At 34.6% G+C, this 21204-nt stretch overlaps 1 protein-coding gene across 2 annotated transcripts in view; it reads left to right on the top strand.

The window, feature by feature from the left end:
• The window catches only part of Adss2 (adenylosuccinate synthase 2), a 38091-nt gene extending 17118 nt beyond the window's left edge, over window positions 1-20973 (top strand). The window contains exons 5-13 of one of the 2 annotated variants that reach the window (XM_026390765.2): window positions 1532-1598; window positions 1827-1934; window positions 2799-2880; window positions 4719-4845; window positions 5976-6130; window positions 6654-6778; window positions 8005-8102; window positions 17842-17991; window positions 19877-20973. In XM_026390765.2, the coding sequence (XP_026246550.1) occupies window positions 1532-1598; window positions 1827-1934; window positions 2799-2880; window positions 4719-4845; window positions 5976-6130; window positions 6654-6778; window positions 8005-8102; window positions 17842-17991; window positions 19877-19929 (965 nt within the window). In that variant the 3' untranslated portion in view covers window positions 19930-20973. The other variant, XM_026390766.2, reaches the window with a different exon arrangement.
• The last annotated feature ends 231 nt before the right edge of the window (window positions 20974-21204 follow it).

Genomic DNA, 21204 nt, shown 5'->3' with positions numbered 1-21204 from the left:
TACACAAAGAAGTTTTTCGTTGCTGTATAGTATCCCATTATATGGCTATACCACAATTAATCCATAGTACCATGATGAAAATTTGTTTCCAATATTGGGCAAATGGTGCTCTGAATATATTTATAGATGTCTTCTGGTACATAGTATACTAGTGTGATTTTAAGGATGTTGTTATTACTTCTGTGGCACTGAGAGTAATCTTGATTTACTGGAGAATTTAAAATCACACAATATAAATTTAGCATCTTTAATGTAACTTAACTACTGTACGAAATGTCAGAACTCCCCCACCAGAGAAACCTGTTATGAGGTTAAAAGGGTGGTTATAAACCTTTTCAAGTAGGGGAGAATACTGCCTTGACAGTTACCTTAAACGGAAGAAATTAGGGATGATTAATTTACATGGTTAGTCAGAAGGTGGTTTTAGGCTAGGTTTTATCAAGCTTTTTGAGTTTCACTATTTCTAATTACAATGTTAGTCTTCTAAAACTTTTAAATAGTTTTTTTTTTGTTGTTGTTTTTTCAAATGCCACTAATTTTAAGAAACTTCTATCAGTCATTCTGTTAAAAACCTACACTCATTTCTACTTATTTGGAAATGATAGTATCATTGGTGAAAAGAAACCATAGTTATTTATACTAAAATTCATTGAATTATATGCTTAAAAATGGGTGAGTTTTGTGGTTTAGAGATTATATTCCCATATTTAAAAATAAAACATAACCCAAGAAACTTTGGTTAGAAGTTTATAGACAAATTCTGGGCCTGCCTCATCTATAAACCAGCTATTCATTCAGTCAGTAAATATTTGAGAACTTTTTGGGACAGGAAATTAACCAGCAAGCTAAACTAACATTGTCCAAATACTGAAGACGATTGGTAGGGGAAACAAATTAGTGTAGATGTAGGAAGAGGTGAATTCTTTGCAGGAGAAGCATATACCTTTTAGTCTAAGACTGCAAAGTATGCCATAGTGACCAGAGGGCAAAGAAAGTGGCAGAGCGTCAAAGCCATTGAGTTTTTTTAAGGGCAAGGGAGTGTTGATGTTATTTTTATGTCTTGGAAAAATGGTTTTGGTATATTAAAGAATTTGGGTTAGAGATATCCAAGAGTGAGAATAGATACACACATTAGTCTACTTTTAGTGAAAGGTGATGGAAGCTTGGCACTAGTGAGGAAGAAGGAGGTGTTGAATGATTCCTAGATTTCTGGAGTCTAGAACTTGAAGAAAAAAGGATATCTTTGTAAACTGAGTTTATAGAATTATAGGGTAGGGTGTTCCAAAATTAGCTTCTTAATGACTCATTTTTGAAATCATGTAGACTGCAATCAATCAGAGGCATATTTTCATATTAATGTGCCAGTTGGCATTATAATCTTTACCCCTACCATTATCACTTTTTACAATTTATATAGGCATTATGAAATGAGACCTATTATAACTTCAGTAATTTGAAATGCAGTATGTTTTATTTTTGTATATTATTTTTGTTTCAATAACAGCCATGGTTTTGTTTTATTTCTCTTCAGTATTTGATTTTCATCAAGCAGCTGATGGTATCCAGGAACAACAGAGACAAGAACAAGCAGGAAAAAAGTATGATTTTTTTTTTTTTTTTACCATTCGAGCACTTTTATGTTTAAATTCTAGGACAGAACTTTCAAAAAATATAGGAATGCCCTTTCAATAGAATTATAAAAATAAACTCACAGGAAATAACATAAATAAATACTCATATGTAACTTCATTCCTTGTGATGATTTGGCCATAAGACCTATGTATCTTTCTTATCTAACTCAAAGCTTGTTTTAATTTGTTTTTAAGTTTGGGTACCACAAAAAAGGGCATTGGCCCAGTTTATTCTTCCAAAGCTGCTCGGAGTGGACTTCGGATGTGCGATCTTGTTTCTGACTTTGAAGGCTTCTCTGAGAGGTAACTAACTTGTGTTTCACAAGTGGATATTTAGAATTTTCAAAACCTTGGTTACAAAATGGTATAATCGGTGTTCTAGTTAAATAATGATGGTTGGCTTTATTATGACTATTATATGAAGTACCGGCATTATTTGTTTTGCATGCTAATTGGTCATTAATTTCAGATTTATTTCATGAAAAACAACATGCTAATGACATCAGTAGTAGCTCAAGAAGACAACATAAGAATTCTATTTAAGGATTGGATAATGGGATGGTTTGCTGAGAAACAATGTTTTTAGTGGGTGTAGCAGTACTTTGATGTAAATCACCATGATCTACAGTCTTGATCTTTGGATTTTCATATCAAAAATTCCATGTGTCCTCCTACCCAGAAATAATTAGCCTCTCAGGTCCTGGTAAATTATTATGTACCAAGCGCACCTTGAAAAATAGAAATGCCACATTGACACATACTCTGTATAGAAAAATCTTCATGGGAAACCTGATAAGGTTGTGTTTAATATGTGGCATCAAGGCTATAATAATGTGCTACATCCTTTTTCTATTAAGTTTATATTTGTTTGTACAGGGAAGATACCTAAGAAGGCTCTTAAGAGACAAATTGCTAATGTCTGCCTCTTTTACAAACATCATGTAAACCATTTCCTTCTGTTTTTTATTCAGTTTAATACAGATTTAAGTCTTTTGTGTTTACAGATTTCAGTCCCACTATTCTTTTTCCCTCCTTATACACATATCAGTGTTAGGATTAATGTGCTGATAAGACCACTTATAATCTACAGAAATCATTTAAATTGAATGATATTATTTGAAACATTTTTATAAGAGCTAAAAGATTGATTTAACCTGTATTTCTCAGGTTCAAGGTTCTAGCTAACCAGTACAAATCTATATATCCTACTTTGGAAATAGACATTGAAGGTGAATTACAAAAACTCAAGGTAATATTTTCTGACCTCTTTAATGTCCTTTTAATGCTTGTTTGCCAAATTAGCCTCTAGGTCTTGCATTCATTACAGTTTTGTGTAAGAACTGATAAAGGATATTTACCAGTTTGTCTTGGGGACAGCCTGTTTGGCTTACACAAAATATTGGGAGGGGAACAAGAGTAATGTAGGAAGGTAAACTTAAGTTAGGGACCAGATAGATCATAGATCTAGATCTTATATGCATGGTAAGAAATTTAACTTTGATCCTGGAGATAATGGAAAGCTCTCTGATAACTTTGAGCAGAAGGAAGCCTAGATTTGCATTATATAAAAACCACTCAGCAGTTGGAGTATAGTTCAGCAAAGTGACAAGCGTGGGATGATAATTTTCAAAGTTAACCAACCCATTTTAGGCTTGATAGCTCATAGGATCAATTTCTTTAGCACTCTGTATTCCTAAGAGACAAATAAGGTAATTGGCCAAAGATGAGGCCCACATTGGATAAATGTTAGGTGTCAGTGATGCCTAAGTTGATCATCAGTATAGGATTCTACCTTTCCGTCTTTCTGTTCCTCCATATTCATTGATAAATTTCACATGTTTCCTGTGTTTCTGATTTTTACTTCTCTAAAGTATCAACCTCACTTCTAGAACTGAACAGGAATCTACAAACAGTATGCTATTCCAGAATAGTCATAGACATTGATCTGTCCACTCATTGGTTTCCAAGAAAAAAAACTCAAAATTTTAAAAGACCTTCATTTTCTTTAACAGCTTGGAAATATTTATGCACTATAGTATGGGTATGACCTTTCATTTCCATTTTACAAATGTTCTGTGTGAATGTAAAGTAGATGAAGAATATAAATAAAATTGGGTAAGAAAATTTTTATAGGCAAAGTTATATTAAACCAGGTCTATAAGGAACAAGGGGCGTGAAGAATAGAATGGTCATTTTAGCTATGCAAAAAGAACTGAAAACAGAAATAAATAAGGAATTAGACTAGAGCCAAGGAGAGGCCATACATTTATCAGTGGGTTTAACATACTCACATGTTTCCATAGTTGAAACTAGGTTTTAGTGCATTTACACTATAGAATTTAGGGGAAGTTCTTGTTTATATTACATTTTTACTTGAATTCTGAATTTAAATAGTATTTCTAAAATTTTAAATGTTTTGAAGATTCTTTGTAATGCTTATACATAAAATAATATTTGATATTAATATTGTGTAGATATTTTACGGTAATAGAATACAATGAAAAAGAATAATAGCAATCAGCTATTGATATTTGCATGCTTGGCAATATAACTGGTGGCCCTCACCACATTTTGATAATTACTCTGAAGCATATTTCAAAATTCCTGGTTGCATGGATTATAAATGCAGCTCTTAAAGTATCTTATAAAATTTAAAAGATCAGTTCAAAATTTTTCCTGAAAGCTGGTTTATGAGGCACGAATTCTTTGTTACTTGGAAGATTTTCATTATTTACAGTGAGGTTAATGTAGAATGTTGGTTTTTTGTTTTGTTTTGTTTTGGTTTTTTTTTGGTGGTGATGCTAGGGATAGAACCTGTGCTAAGCAAACAGCAAGCACTCTTCCACTGAAACATATGCCAGTCCTATATAATTGTTCTTGATCTAATGTCTCTTTTCTGGTCCTAGTGAATCAACGTGAGAGACCAAAGCTAATCCAAATTTTGCAATAAGATGAGCACTGTCACCAGCCTCTTTCTCTTTTCATTTGTCAGTTTTCATTATCATACAGTCAAGTAATTTATACTTATACTGGTTAATTGTAAGTGTATTAGTATACATGGAAATTGGTTTTTGTCTTTGTACATAGGGTTATATGGAAAGGATTAAACCAATGGTGAGAGATGGAGTTTATTTCCTATATGAGGCCCTACATGGACCACCAAAGAAAATCTTGGTAGAAGGTGCAAATGCAGCATTGTTAGATATTGATTTTGGTAAGTGAGATATAATTCATAGGCAGCTTGACTAAGCCTAACGTGCTTAAGATATAAATAATTAATATTAGCATTAAGGAGTTTCAAAGTGATACTGTTAGCTTGTGGTATTCAGGAATTGCGAAAATTGTCAACTTATGACAAAATTTTTTAAAAGAAATATTATTGAAAACACAACACATAATGTTAAGTTTTATACTGATTTAGAAAAAAAGGAAATCATTTGGATTCAATAGATTTGGGTTCCATAAGTTATGAATTTCAGCCTTTTTAAAAATAAGTATACATTCGTGCATTCTAAGATCTGTGAAAGCCTGCCTACACTGACTCACTTCCTGTGCGTGAGACTTTGTAGATGGATTCAGAGTATTTCCTCCATCCTCAAAGGTTAATATTTAATATCTTCAACCTGCTGCCCCATTAGTTTGTTGGTAGTTGCACCTAAACATAATCTCTCATGATTATTATTATTGTTTTCAGCTTTAACTGATATTTCATTGACTTTAAGAAAACCAAAGAAAGTATTTTGATATAGTAGGTACATGATTTTGATACTATCATATGGCTACTCAATCAAGAAAGAAACTGGTGTCTAATTGGCAAAGAGTTAAGTTTGAAGGGAGAGAAAAGTTCACCATTCTTAAATTTTATCTTGTAGTTCAGGGTTTATTCCTTGAATAAAGATTAAAAGCTTGGGAAATGTTGAATACCACACAATTCTTAGTATGTTGCTACCACTCCAGGTTGCTGCTGCATCTTAAATATTCATGTCAGGGAGTCATTTGTTTTAAAATAACAGGAGACTCTTCAAATATGTAGATGGGTTTTTGCATTAAATTCTTTTGCAATACATTAAGTGAATACCTATCATACAGAGTTGATTCAGCAACTGCATGCACTCACTCATGAATCCTCTCCAGTATAAGCCCTTTAGTTAAAGCTCTAACCACCTACAATTTTATCTCATTACAAAGAGTCAAAAATGAAACATTAAGGTTTGAGAGAGATCAGCATCAGTTATGATCAAGTCTGTTGGTTAGATAGAATACACGAAAATGAAGAATTTTAATAATTCTGTTTTAAATTGTATATATACATTTGTGTATCTTGATGTTTGTTTCTGTTTTTAGGGACTTACCCTTTTGTAACTTCTTCAAACTGTACTGTTGGAGGTGTTTGTACAGGTTTGGGTATGCCACCTCAAAATGTTGGTGAAGTGTATGGAGTTGTGAAAGCTTATACCACAAGAGTTGGTATTGGTGCCTTTCCTACAGAGCAAGACAATGTAAGCCTATGTCTCAGTAAATTCAGTTCAAAAAATATGGGAAGAAAAAGTCATGCTTTGGTTTTTGTTATTGTTTTTCTTAATAAGTGCTTATCTCCTGTGCCTTGCAGTTCATTTACAAGGATTATTAGATATGTTTGCCTTACAGTTTTCATGAAAACATCAAATTCAGTGGTTCTTGGAATGTTCTGCTGGATTTGTGTATTTTAATAAAAACTAATGACTCATTTTTAATAGCATTTAGTTTTCTTTTTTGAAAATCTTACCAATTTTCATTTTTATCTATATAACATCGTAAGAAATATTGGCTTAAAAAATACTAAAAAACAAAAAGTGAATCTATTCCAACTAGAGCCTACCTCAGGTAAAACCTACTATTTTTCTGTAATTCTACCTTTAGCTTAAGTATTTTCTGTAAGGTATTTATCACAAAGAGACTTTATCTTGTTATATAAACTCTTTTAATACAATTCATTTATAATATTAATATCCTAATTCATAGGTTTTAATTTCCGTTTTCTAGGAAATTGGAGAATTATTACAAACAAGGGGTAGGGAGTTTGGTGTGACTACAGGAAGGAAAAGAAGATGTGGCTGGTTGGACCTTGTTTTACTCAAATATGCTCATATGATCAATGGATTTACTGCGTGAGTTGTCTTCAGAAACATTTGTTTCAGGAAATAATAGGACAGTTCATGACCACAGGTTTAATTTTGTGGAGCATAAATTTGGGGTAGTATCTTAATAGAAAAATTTCACTCTTTATTCTCCAAACTGAAATGATAGTTCCAGGTAGAAGTGGACCAAGAAATAGTGGAAGGATATATAAAGACAGGGACCCCAAGCTAACTTGGTAGATATCTAAGGTTGATAGAAAAGAATCATGATGGTCTCACATCTTTGTATAGAGAGGAAGACATAAGTAGGTGGAAGGATGGATAGGTATGTAGAATAAGCACAGTGTGCCTATACAAATGTCTGACTTCCTGGATTCAAATCTCAGATCCAGGTATCATGCTTGTGTGACTTAGTGAGTTAATCTTTCTGTACTATAGTTGTTTATCATCTTTAAAATGGAGGTATACTATTACCTGCGTCATGGGGTGTTTTGAAAATGAGGTAAGAAATGTAGTGAGAATGTATAGTGCACTGGATCATTGAAAATGCTTAGTAAAAGTTATTAACATATATACATAAATATGTAAATAAATGTGTTCATATCCACATTAACTAGGCTGAATTTCTAGCAGAAAAAAAACAACAACAGAATAAGATTAAAAAAAAAATAGCTTGTGGATAAGAATCCCAAATGCAGTGTTCCATCTAATTTCCACAGATTTTCCTTTAAAAACCTGTTTTCCAGTCAATTTACTGGGAATTTTTGATGTATCATGAAGAAGTCCTTGATGTGGTTTCCTCACTCTTTGACATTTTCTGACCAGAAGGGTGGAGGTGATGGTAACCAGAGTGAAAAAGTGAGGGATAATGGCATGTGTGTAAAAGTACTTATATTTTATGATATCCATGTGTTCCATGGCCACAGAATGCATTCGTAACTTCAGGCAGCCCTCCCACAAATGTGTTGTTGATTGGTCATAAGAAAGCTGAGTAAGGGTGTGTGGAGTCACAGTAAAAATCTATTGTAATTTCTAGAAAGTAACTTAGTTGCCTATATAAAAAATATGCATCAGTATGTCATTTTCTAGTTGTTTTATGTGTGGCACGCTTTAAAATATAATCCTAACAAGTTTTCAGAAATGCTTTGGAACTTTGAGCTTTGCATGAATTTTCCTTTACTCCTGCATCAACCAAATTAGACTTTAGGGACTTTAAGAGTTTGCTATTTTAATATTGTGTTTTCTTCTGAAATTAGGTTGGCCCTTACGAAGTTGGATATTTTGGACATGTTTATGGAAATCAAAGTTGGAGTTGCTTACAAACTAGATGGTGAAATCATACCTCATTTCCCAGGTACTCTTTTTTTAGGCTGTCTAAAGAACATCATAAGGTGAATGTAATAGAGCAGTTTTTTCAAGCTGTTCTGTGTAATTCATGGTGTATAGCCATAGGCTTGATATGACCTTTATGAATAGTGCCAATATATTTACTATTGGCATGTGATTTATAACTGCTCTTCATTTGGGTGCTAGTCACAATAAGCATGTGCTCAAAATAAAGAGAGAAAGAGGACATTTCTGGACCATGCTGCTCCTAAGTCTCTTCCTTCCTGTTTTGAAAGTAACTTCCACAATATAAACTGAGCATGGTGGTGCATGCCCATAGTTCCAGCTGCTTGGAGCCCAGGAGTTGAGACCAGCCTGGCAACATAGTAAGATCCTATTTCTTAAAAAAAAAGAAAGTAAGTAAGTAAATATGTAAATTTCCATGGAGGCATTCCTCTCTTCCTTGGGAATAGTGGGGTAAGAGAAAAGTTCCCTGCTTGTTGTGGTAAGCTGGCTTTCACTGCATTAACTCTTCCTGAACCCTATGAGTGATATTCTGTTCTGTGTTTAAAGTGAATGGTTACAGGGTGACTTCCTACTTGAGGCAGTGTATTTTTTGAGGTATATCTTTAATCACGGGATTTATACAGTTGAAAAATGTTTTAGAGCTTCCAGAAATAGAATAGTTTAATCATGCCTAATGAAGGAATATTGACTGGCTATATGAGTCTTGGTAGGTTGGAAGGTTTTATGACTTGGTTCTTTGGGAAGTCAGGAGAGCTGTAAGTTAGAAAATAAATTTGTATTAGTTTTTCAGTTTGCTTATGGGAAAAACAGTATCTGTTAACATTGTAGAATACAGTTCATTTGGAAAACTAGTTGTTCCAATAAATGTTAGGTCCTGGTTGTTATTTCTACTTACACAGTTATTTCAAGGGTTAATAAACTCGAGCACCATGGAGAATACAGATGTAATAATGTGGTAAGATCTAACAGAGCAGCAGACTCTTTTAATTAAAATATTAAAAACTGACAAAACAGATGAAGCTTGTCAATTTTACAAGTTCTTTTTAAAACTGAGTTAGCTGAGTTGGGTCAGATTCCTCCAGAACACTCAGGTTCTTGGTCAAATTTGCATTCAAGAAGTGTATTGGAGAATATTTCAGCAGTATCATCTGTGAAGGGGACAAAAAGAGTAATTAAATGTAGTGTGGCTGATCTTAAGAGGAGCTGTAGAGCTAGGGGGGCCCTTCAAGTTGTACTTGAAAGAACTTTGTACCTCTTAGCAGCCAGCCATTGAGGGCTGTTCAATGGGTGAAGTAGCTCTCTTTGTCTAAGGGCAGTCCCTGGGTGAGGGACTGGGCTATAAATCATTGGCATACAGTACTCCCTTCTAGCAGCAGGGCATTATCTGTCTGAAAGGCAATATTCTGTATACCACATCACAATACAGTTCACTCTTGTGCTGATTGGATTTACTTAACACTGCAAGGTAAGTTCACCCCTATTTGGGATGAGTTTCTGTAGGTTTTTGTTGGGTGTCTTTCCTAAGAAAATGTACAAGAGAAAGATTAGTAGTATAAATTATCCCCTACTGGGCCATCACAGTAGGAAAGTAAAAAGTCAGTATCAATAAGTTTTAATCTTTATCTGACTGGATTTCATATTCCCAAAATCAAGTAATGAAAGGAGTCACTAGAAGGGGTAATTAATTATCAAGAGGAGATAGGGCTGTTGTTACACAATGTGGTAAGAATGTTTGGCACCTTAATGGTACTTGGCATCTCTTAGTGTTCCCTAGGACTTCACTCATAGTAAATGGACAAATAAATCAGTTAAGGCTTGAGAAAATGTATGGTGAGCAGTTGCTATTGAATATTTTCCTCCTCTGCTATTAATTCTAGATTTATAGTCATCACTGACAGCTAACACATCTACTGGTCTATGTGGCTTACGTGGTGTAGTGCATTTTTTGAAGACTTTGGTTTTTTTTCCATTATAATAGACCAAGAAATCAATATGGGGTATTGGCACCTACCAAATGTTTGTTCCAATTTTATATTTGGTGACTGGAGAAGTGATCAGTGGGTGAATCTGTGGACCCAGTGAACTTGTGATGAGCTGGACTTGGGCCAAGATTCCATTTATAATCCCACCCCATGAAGGCATATAATAGGGGTCAGTGTCAACTTGAATCTTGTGTTTAATAGTCCTCAAAATGACTTGAGTGTTCCCCTTTCCTCAATGAATGGTGGGTTATCATTACTAGGTATACTTACCTGTTTTTCAGAGTCAGGCAGGCCTTCTGGAAACTTAGCCTTTCAGACATTGATAGCCAGATGTGAAAACTGGTTCATGTTCAGTTTAGTCAAGCTGTTATTATTTTTTTGTTTATTAGAGCACTGCCTTCAGTTCCTCAATAATCCATTCTTCATTTTGAAATTAAAGTGTCATTTATAGACTATGACCCTTTTTGACTACCAGTCTGTCTTCTAACTCCTTATCTCTGAATGCTATTCATAAAGATAATTAAGCCCACTTTTTTTCTGAAGGGTGGGTACTACTAACTGACTTTTAATTTTTGGGGATCCTGTCATGCTATTGCTGTCAGATGTCTCAGTCATATAATAGCCTCCCCTTCCATCAGCCCTAGGGATTAGAGGATAGTCATCACTGAGCTTTGTAATAATATTGTCGTTCTTTTTACCAGAGCAATTCTTTCACTGTAAAAAAAAAAAAAAAAAAAAAAAAAAGATTCCTTCTAGACACTTTCGTATTATTTTGTCCTCTGGTGGGCTTTCTGGTCTCAAGTCCCTTTTGGGACTTGAGGTATGTGTATATTAGACGTAACATCCCCAAACCCTTGGGGTTCATTGTTCTTATTTCTCTTTGTTCTTCAGATTAGATAGCTTATACTGATCTGTCTTCAAGTTCACTTTTTCTTCTTCACTTCTGTAATATGCTTTTAAACCCATCCAATGAGTTTTCATTTTTATAATTTCTGTTTGGTGTTCTATACATTCTCTTCTTTACTTTTCTCATCTGTTAACTGAATTGTTATAATTTATATTAGCTACTTTTTTTTCCCCTGTTGGTCTAACATCTGGACTGTTTTGAGTTTGTTTTCCCTTGACTATTCTTTTACTTAATTGTAGATCAGAGATTTAGATTGTCACATTCCTCTAAATAGTATAGATTCTTGTTTTAGGGGACAGTTGAATTGATGACTGATCATCTTGAACTTGTATAGCCTGGTTTTATGCTTTATTAGTCCAGGATGAGAAATCCAGGATGTTCCCCAAACCTCTCTCACCTGGCATGAGTCATTCTTCAAATTCTGTCTGCACTGTGGATCTTGGCAGAGTTTGGTTGGTTTTAGGCTTAAGTGTGGGGGTGTTTATAGTGGGTTTTACTCAAGGGTATGGTTTTTATTCTTAAGAACAGCCTTTCTGGTGTCTCAGCCAGATGTCAGGAAATTCATAAGATGTAATAATGAATTTTTGTCAAAATCCAGCAGTACTGGAGCTCCATTGTACCCTGTTCCTTCCTCTCTACTGGTATTACTTGATCTATAGAATCTTTGACTTGCCCTAAACTTTATAGTTGCTACTGTCAACAGTGGTCACACTGTTAAGGGATTCTCTCTCGTGGACTTTGAGGGGGTCCCTTCCTCTGTAGCTCTCTCTTTGATGCCTCACCCTGCTGATTCCAGTTGCTTCTGCTTTCCTGAAATCAGATATCTACCTCCTCAGGTCAGTGGAGCTTCCATTTTCTGGTGACTCCAATATTCTAAATAGTGGTTAGGAAATTGTCCCAAGGCAAAGAATTGAGTGATTTCAGGACTTGCTTGTGAGTTTCCTTTATCTCAGGCACTATAGTTTCTGTTTATTGTTCCACTAGGAGTTGTCATATATTTTGAGAGCTAGTCTGGAACTGTATATTTCAATCATAGCTAGAAATTGAAGCCTCACAGAGTCTCTTATTCATTCTTCTACCATCTACTACAACAATTCTGACATATCTACTTGGTCTAGTTCATCACTTTATCTAAACTTTCCAGGATATTCCCAGTAGTATGTTTTCATCATTTTCGTGTCATGCATCATGTAAGAGTACTCCATACCAATGTAATCTCTTAATTCAACTTTATGTTCTACTTGCTTCTTCCCTTGATCTGGCACACTCATCCTTAGAATGTAGTTCCATAAAATACTCTCTTAGTTCCTATTGGTAAATGTTGGCTTAAAACTGCAGAACTTTTAGAGTATAGTCCCCTTTCCTCCCAAGTATTTTCTTGGCCCAGTTCTGTGGGGAGTTGGCCCTGGCTATTATGGAATGACGAGGAGGCAAAGTAAAGATAGAACAGAGGCATGCATATGCTTCTTTGCAAGGCATAGGCCTCTGCATCATCTTCGAACAAGAGGAGGCCTTAGCCTTTTAGTAGGAAATAGTGGGACATTCTGTAGTCCCTGAGGATTTCAACTCCATCAACCCTTATATCCCATTCAAAATCTTTGAATCTCACTTTTACCAAATAGGTCTCAGTCTTTTCCATAGCAGACTTGCTAGATTTGTGAATACAACATTCCCTGGAGTTTTATTTGTGTGAGTTGGGAGCCTGACCCTCTCTTTTTCTGCTCTGTGCTATAGGAGATAAGATTTTCTAAATGATACCAGGAATGCCTTCTTGACTTTCAGTTTGTTTTAAACAATTCCAGTTTATGAAAGGCATTCATCAGGAGCCATCCATTTCCATTGTGCTTATTTATTAATGCCTCAGTTATTGTCATTGCTTTACTTTCTACTTGGATGGCATTAGTTCATTTCCCATGAAAGCTTTATTTTAGCAAATGTACTACTACAACATGAAGGAAGGTGCCTACCATACTCTACCTGCCATCACTAATGGTTGTCACTGCCAGACAGCTGGCCATGATCCAGCTCTAAGTTCCCATTTTAGAGCCTTTTTCTCAGACTACTAGCACCAGCTGTGTTAGATTGAGTTCCAATTGTCTTAGATTGAGTTTCCTAGGAAACAGACTCTGCTTTAAAGATTTGCACACTGGTTTGAAAGTGCTCTGAGAACATCTGTGAGAGAAGCAGGATTAGACAGAGGGAGGAGTTGAATTGCAGTTTAGTTGCATAAAAAGTCATCAGCTGAGATATATTTGGAGGGCAAGCAAAATGACTGAATAGAGGTACCAAGCACTCACGTGCTCCTTCCTCACAAAGAAGAACCAAAGTAGCAGGCATATAACTGCATATGGAGGTGAGTAACTATGGAAGACACTATTAGAAAAATGGAAACCTTTTAAAATTCAGAGACCTAACACAGCAGGATATCAAGAGAAACAAAACATCCCATCACCTACTGCCCAGGCTCCACAGCTAGGGAATGTGTGAATCTCCCCTCTGTAGGGGTAAAGGTCAGAGAGAGTCCCAGCATACTCAGTGCAGAAACTAGCAGTTCTGGCTATTGGAAAGTTTCTTGGCCCCTGCAGGGTTACAGCCCAAATAGATAGGAAATCTGAAATCTGCATGGTAGTCTGGCTTTGAAGGGAACTATTGCCTGAGTTTGGACTGCTCTGAGATTTCAAAAACCCTTCATATCCCCATCCCTAGAACCCCACAGACATTGTAGGGCACTGGTTCAGCAGGAGGTCGCCTCACAAAGTAGACCTGACCTGGTGGAGTGACTTCCACATAAACCTGCTGAAAGTGCTACACAGTGGGCAATGGGTGTTGTAACATGGAGCGGATCAGAGAGAAGGAATGAAAAGAATATTCAAAAGAACTGAGAAAGTCAAAATGACCAGCAAAAGTTCATTAATAAACTCTGAATATAAGTGGTCTTAATGTTCTAGTTAAAAGATACATATGGTTGAATGGGTTGAATGGATTAAAAATCGAGACTCGACCAACATGTTGCCTACAAGAAACTCAAATTGCCAGTAAGGACACAGAGTGAAAGAATGTAAAACTGATATTCCAAACAAATAGAATCCAAAAACAAGCAGGAATAGCTATACTGTACTGACAAAATAGACCTAAGACAGTAATACTAAGAAGAGACAGAGAAAGTCATTATATAATGATCAGGTTTCGAGAAGATAAAATGATTATAAATTTGAATGCACTCATTTCATAAAACAAATACTATTAGACCTAAAGTGGGAGAGAGGCTAGCTCCAGTATCATAATAGTTGGGGATTTCAGTACTCTACTCTCACTAATGGATAGATCATCCAGGTTTAAAAAAAAATCAATAAACATCAGAGTTAGACTACCCTATAGGTTAAATGGACATAAAAGATTTATAGAACATTCCATTCAATAGCTGCAAGATACTCATATTTTTTTCATTAGCACATGAACTTCCCCTAGAATAGACCATATATTAGGCCATAAAAAGTCATCAGCTGAGATATATTTGGAGGGCAAACAAAATGACTGAATAGAGGTACCAACAAATCTCAACAAATTCAAAAACATTTAAGTCATATTCTGTATCTTATCACAGTAGAATGAAACTAGAAATCAACAAGGAGAGACTGAACTACAGTCTTTTGAATGAATAGTTGCTCTATGAGGAAGTCAGAAAATTTTAAAAATTCCTTGAAACAAACAAAAATGGAAATACAACATACCAAGACTTGGGGGATACAGCAAAAGCAATACTAAGATCAGAGCAGAAATAACAAATTATAGTATCTAACAACAAAGTGAATTTCTTTGAAAAGACAGATAAAATTGACAAGCCTTTAGGTAGACAGATGGAGAGAGGTAGAATGGGAAAGAGGTGGAGAAAAGATCCAAATAATTTGCTGAGAAAGAAATAAATGAAAATAATCCTATGCACAATAGCCATACAAATAAATACATAAATAACATACCTAGGAATAGACTTAATTAAGCAAGTGAAAAACAAAATATTGGGGAAAGAAATTAAAGAAACTGAAAGGTGAAAATGCTTGTTCATGGTCTGGAAGACTCAATATTATTTAAAATGTCCATACTACAGATTCATTGCAATCTCTATCAGAATACCTATGGTATTTTTCACAGAACTAGAAAAAAATTCTGAGATTCATATAGAAGCCTTGAAGACAACAGAACAAAGCTGGGGATGATTTTAATACATACTACAGAGTAATAGTAATAAAAACAACATGGTATTACCATTAAAACACGCAAACCAGTGAAACAGAAAAAAGAACCTAGAAATAAATACATCTAGTGTTTTAGTCACCTTTTTCACTGCTGTGAGTCATGCTCCCAGTGACCTGCCTGCTCCAGCCATACCCATACCTGCCCACAGTTACCAGCCAGTTAGGCCATTTAAGTGGATTAATGACTTATATAGGTTAAGGATGTCTCATAACCAAATCATTTCACCTCTAAACTTTATTGCATTGTCTAACATAAGCTTTGGGGGAATACCTCATATCTTAAACCATAACATGCTGTCAATTGATTCTCATCAGAGATACCCAAAATGTATACATTAACGAAAATATACACATTGTGCTGGCAAGACTGAATGTCCACATGTAGAATATTGAAACTGGAGCCTGTCTTAGTCTGTACAAAAGTCAAGATAAATTAAAAAAACCTTTACATAATACCTGAAACTACTAGAGGAAAACAGGGGAAATGCCCTAAAATGTTGGTACAGGCAATGATTTTTCTGGGTAGGACTCCAAAAGTAAAAAATTACAAAATGACAGATCGGGATTACAGCAAATTGAAAAGCTTCTGCATAACAGACAACAAAGTGAAGAGACAGCTTGCAGAATGGGAGAAAACCTTTGTCAGCTCTTAATTTGACACAGGGTTAAAGTGTGTGTGTGTGTGTGTGTGTGTGTGTGTGTGTGTGTGTGTGTATTTATATTCATACATACACAATGGAGTGTTATTCACCTATAAAGGAAAATGAAATCCTGTCATTCGCAAGAAAATGGATGGAACTAGAGATTATCATGTTAAGCAATGCAGGTTCTCTCTCGTGGAAATTTCGTTAGTCATGCTCATTGACAAAAGAGGAGAATGCTTCCTGCTATTTAAGTTGCTATTTTTCCCTTTTCTCTTCATTCATTTTCTCTTTTTTCTTCTTTTTCTTCCTCCCTTTCTTTTCTACTCTTTGTCTTCATATATTCTCTTTCTCCTTGTACTTCTCTTCATTCATTTTCTCTTTCTTCTTCTTTTTCTTCCTCCCTTCCTCCCTTTCTTTTCTACTCTTTGTCTTCATATATTCTCTTTCTCCTTGTACTTCTTCTTGCTCTTTGTCTCTTTCTCTCCTGCCATAGAATAATTCATCTCCATAGAATGAATAATTCAGATAACATACCTGGGCATATGATTCTCTACTGTGGTATCATCACTGATTTTCTTATCCATCTGTTCCACTAGGCTACCAATTTCTTGAAAGAGCCATCTTTAATTCAAATATGATTCCTCACTCTTGTTTGTTTTAAGGATTTTGATTTGGGGGAAGTGATAATGACATTGTGGTGGTTATTAAAAGGACTTCTTATATTTTGGTGAACATTATCTATTAAAGATGATTCTGATTGAAAATATCATGGGAGTCAGAGAAGGGGGTGCTGGCATGTGGGTATGGCAGCTGGATGTGGGTGGCTGGTAATTGTAGCACATGGAGATGTATTAAAAGCATTCTGTATTATTTTTGTGTATATGTCAAGCATTCTCTGTAATAGACATTTTTTAACATTTGGAATTTTCACTACCTAGTCTAGTCACTGATACACAGTTAGCACTTCACTGTTTTGTGACTCAGTAAATCCAAGAGAAGTACTGGGAATAGTCTCTGATTTTATGTTGGTGAAGTTATGAAAAGTTGATGTGTAAAGCTTGGAGGAAACACAGAAGTTCTCTGATTGAGGCCAGTCTGTACATTTTTTCCGATCTATGGTTTGTATACTTTCAGTCACAATTACCACTTGGTTTAAAAAAAAAAAAAAAAAAAGTGTAAAAATTTTTAGACAAATAAGTAACAAAAAAAAAAAAAAAGTCCTCAGCTGATCTCTTGGGGAACTCTGAAGCTAAAATTACCCTTCAAAATTGGACCAAATTTAAGAAAGGACAAGGTTCTTTGTATTCCCACATCAATGACAAGTCACTGTATATGACCTTTCCCAGGGGAACAGCTCCCTTCAGCAGAGCGGGGAAACTCTGAGCTGTGGGTGGTCATCAGGCCTATAGGGTTCAGTCCTCAAGAAGGAAATCTGGATGGTGTGCCATGGCACCCACTAGCCAGTTTTTAGTCAAAGAAACTGCTGTCATTACTCATGTTGCATGTTGTTTCTAGTACGGGATATAGAGAAAATGGTTACATGGAATAATGAAGAAAATTTCAATCAGAACAACAGGATTTCTCAGAAGATTTCAGATATGCAAGCCTTTTTCTTTAAGGTTGCTGTTATTATATTGATTCATAATTTATAATTGAGAGAATAGAATTTCAGAATGCTCTAAATGGAAGTTTGGTACCAAAACTCATTTGAAGCAAAACCTGATTTGAACTCTGTCCACATATAGTGAGTATTCATATGTTGCTGCAGAAATGTTTGATTATAGAATACTACCCCTGATGGTCTGTGTACTGTTACATTACCTTTCTAAAACATCAAAAATTTTAAATTCTGAAACACATCTGAGACTTCAAGGATTTTGATAAATGTCTTGTCAAAAAGTTGTTTGACAATAGGTACTGTGTATCATGGACAAATATACTCCTTTATTTTTAGCAAACCAAGAAGTCTTAAATAAAGTTGAAGTTCAATATAAGACTCTCCCAGGATGGAATACAGACATATCAAATGCACGGACTTTTAAAGAACTACCTGTTAATGCACAAAATTATGTTCGATTTATTGAAGATGAGCTTCAAATTCCAGGTAAAGAAACACTTTATGAACAACTATCTTTTCTTTCTCTACTTTTATCTTAACCTGCCTACCTTTGAAATAAAATAAAAGATTATATTACTTTGAAGTAATATAATCTTTTATTTTATGCTCATGATTTGCATAAATGCTCAGGAAGATATATATATTTTTAAGAATAAATATAATATTCATCTTTAAGTGGAAGATAATAGATTACCTTACCCTTTCTGGATGACAGATCCAGATTGTCATTTAATCTCATTCTGTTATTTTACCCTCTGATGTTCATTCTTGTCATTTCTCTCTATTAATAAAGTTTATTCCATATTTCCACTATCACCAACAATGATTTATAGTTTTTTTAACTTATAGTTTTTTTAATTTTTAAACTACCCTTGAGAGTTGGGTATATCTTGAAAAGACATTAGGAAATAATAGATACAAGAAAAGAGGAAATCTCATTTAGAAAGAAGTGAAAAACAAGAATAAAGAATGGAGTAAACTTCTTTATTAGAAATAAATGTAAGATGGCCAGGTAGTTAGGCGTAATGAAGTTATGTGAAGTCTTTTAACAGATTGCTTTTTCATTTCATTTTTTAATTTACATTGATGTAAATTTGAGATGTGAGAAAGTAAAGTAAGTAGTGGGTATCTTCCATATACAATCTATGATATACTTGTTTTGAATTTGGTATTGTGGTTCATTTGTTCTTATGGTTCATTTTAAATATGACTTTTGTTTTCCAAATTGCTAGTAGCTCTTTCTAGCTTGTTGTCAAATTTAGTAAGCATATTCAGCAGTTTTTGAAATATGAATAGCAGTAAGTTTAACAATGACCTCTTAAAAATACCATAAAGTTTTATCCTAAAAGTACATTATGGAAGACAGGGAAGAGGGAAGAATGAAAGAACTTTGGATTGTGCAGAGGGAAGTGAGAAGAGGGTTGGGGCTGTGAGGATGGAAAGGATGGTAGAATGAGACAAACATTGTTACCCTATTTACTATACATGTATGATTGTACTACTGATGTGATTCTGCACCACATACAGCCAGAGGAATAAGAAGTTGTGCTCCATTTGTGTACAGTGTGTCAAAATGCATTCTACTGTCATGCATAACTAATTAGAACAAATAAAAAAAATTTTGTAAAGTACATTATGGAAACCAATAATTCTGCAAATAACCTAAATTCATGTAGTATACATCATGAGAGATTCCCTAGACTGGTGCTGTAGGCAGTGCCTAAGGCTGTGCAGATTCAAATTGTGTTCTCCTAGATATTTCTACCTTTTCTGATACGTAAAATTTATAGTGGCGCTTCAGGTATCCACTTAGTACATTTATGGAAGGTCTTATCTTTTGTAGTTATCAGGGACTTGATTAAAAGTTTTTTATGTTTTTGCTGCTTTGGGCCAATATTTCACTATCCCAGTCGTTGGAAATTAAGAAATTGTAAATATGCAGTTAAAATGGAATGGTAAGACAAACTGCTCTGTGTTGGATCTTGACTGTGCATCCTGTTTAGAAATGGACACAGTCGGGCTTGGGATGTGGCTCAAGCGGTAGCGCGCTCGCCTGGCAAGCGTGCGGCCCGGGTTCGATCCTCAGCACCACATACAAACAAAGATGTTGTGTCCGCCAAAAACTAAAAAATAAATATTAAAAATTCTCTCGCTCTCTCTCCTCTCTCACTCTCTCTTAAAAAAAAAAAAAGAAAAGAAATGGACACAGTCTTCAACAGAAATGACAGACAGTGAAAGGCACATAGGGAAATATTAAATGGTGTATCTGAGAAAAGGCGAGGAGGCTACCTATCTCCTAATCACAAAGACTTAATATTACAAATAAATTGATGATATTCTTTTATTGTGTTTCTTTTTTTTCTCCCCCCAGTTAAATGGATTGGTGTAGGTAAATCCAGAGAATCCATGATTCAACTGTTTTAAGGATTCCAGAAACACTCCTTGAGAGAGAGGGGGAAAACTTTCTTAAATATTTCTTTATGACCTGCAAATTCAAGAATAAAGACATTGATGTGAGTTTTAAGCCCTACCATTGTTTCCAGTCTTTTAGGAAGAATGGCTATTGTGGAGATTGACTTTGGCATATTCCAGTGTCGGCTCTCCTGAGCTGGCATAATTGCCGAATCATTTGTTGCTCCTGCTGCTCATGGTGCCACGTTTTCTTTCAGTGTTTAGTAATAGTAAATCCATGTTGTTTGAAATCTAAAGAAGTTACTTTAAATGTAGTTTTTCATTATTGTCATTGTATGTTCTTAGGTTTTACCATGGTAAGAACAATTAATGCAGTTTTGCACAAATATTTTTACATTCTGATTGTTCAATTCTATCATTGTAATCTTTGCAGTTAGAAAAAAGGATGAAGAGATAGGATTCTGTAAACTTTTGCAATGCTATAAATGCTATAAACTCAGTTTAAATTGTGAACTGTTCATTTTCTGCTGAAACCATTGCAAAGTTGAGCTATTGGCAGGGGGAGGGAGCTTATTCATGGGTCCTTTAATTTGTACAGAATATACAACTTATTTCTCTCTGTAAATTATTTAATACATTGAACATTTAATTAAATATTCAAAGAGAAAAAATGTTCCCCCAAAACAACAATCTTAATGTTAAGAAAAAAAGTGGTCATTAAAAGATATGTTGTGATATTTGGTGGGTATTTTTCTTGAGTTTTAGACATTAACTGAAATGTATCTTTCCTTTTTTTTTTTTACATATCATTATTTCTAAGTCTAGTTGGATTGATTTTTCAACATCGTGCCTACAAATATACGTACAAACGCATCTACAAGTGTCTAAATGAACCCAGATTGTTGGCCATAATTTTGATCATGCCTTCATTTCTCCTTTCTTGAATAAAAAAAGTGTTATTTTGGCAATTAGGCTTAGCATACTGTGTTGTAGATTATCCTTCAATGAACTATAAATGTTTAAATTAGGTGCCACTTTATTTTATTATACCATTAATAGCTGATTAAAAAGAATCAAATATTTCTAGTATGCTTTGTGTATTGTGTTTTTGTTCTCATAATATTTGTATATAGGAAGGAGTTTTATCCCTGTAGAGTATGGGGGAAAGGAAGGAAGAGATCAAAAACAGAAATTTTGGAAGAATCTAAATGGTTATCTTCACTATATGTATTTTTATTAATATTTGGTTTGAAAAAAATTTCAAAAGTAGCTCTTGGATGATAAAGA

The sequence above is a fragment of the Urocitellus parryii genome, chromosome 9, assembly GCF_045843805.1.
Source record: "Urocitellus parryii isolate mUroPar1 chromosome 9, mUroPar1.hap1, whole genome shotgun sequence".
Classification (NCBI taxonomy): domain Eukaryota; kingdom Metazoa; phylum Chordata; class Mammalia; order Rodentia; family Sciuridae; genus Urocitellus; species Urocitellus parryii.
This window is presented reverse-complemented; position numbering and strand designations above follow the sequence as displayed.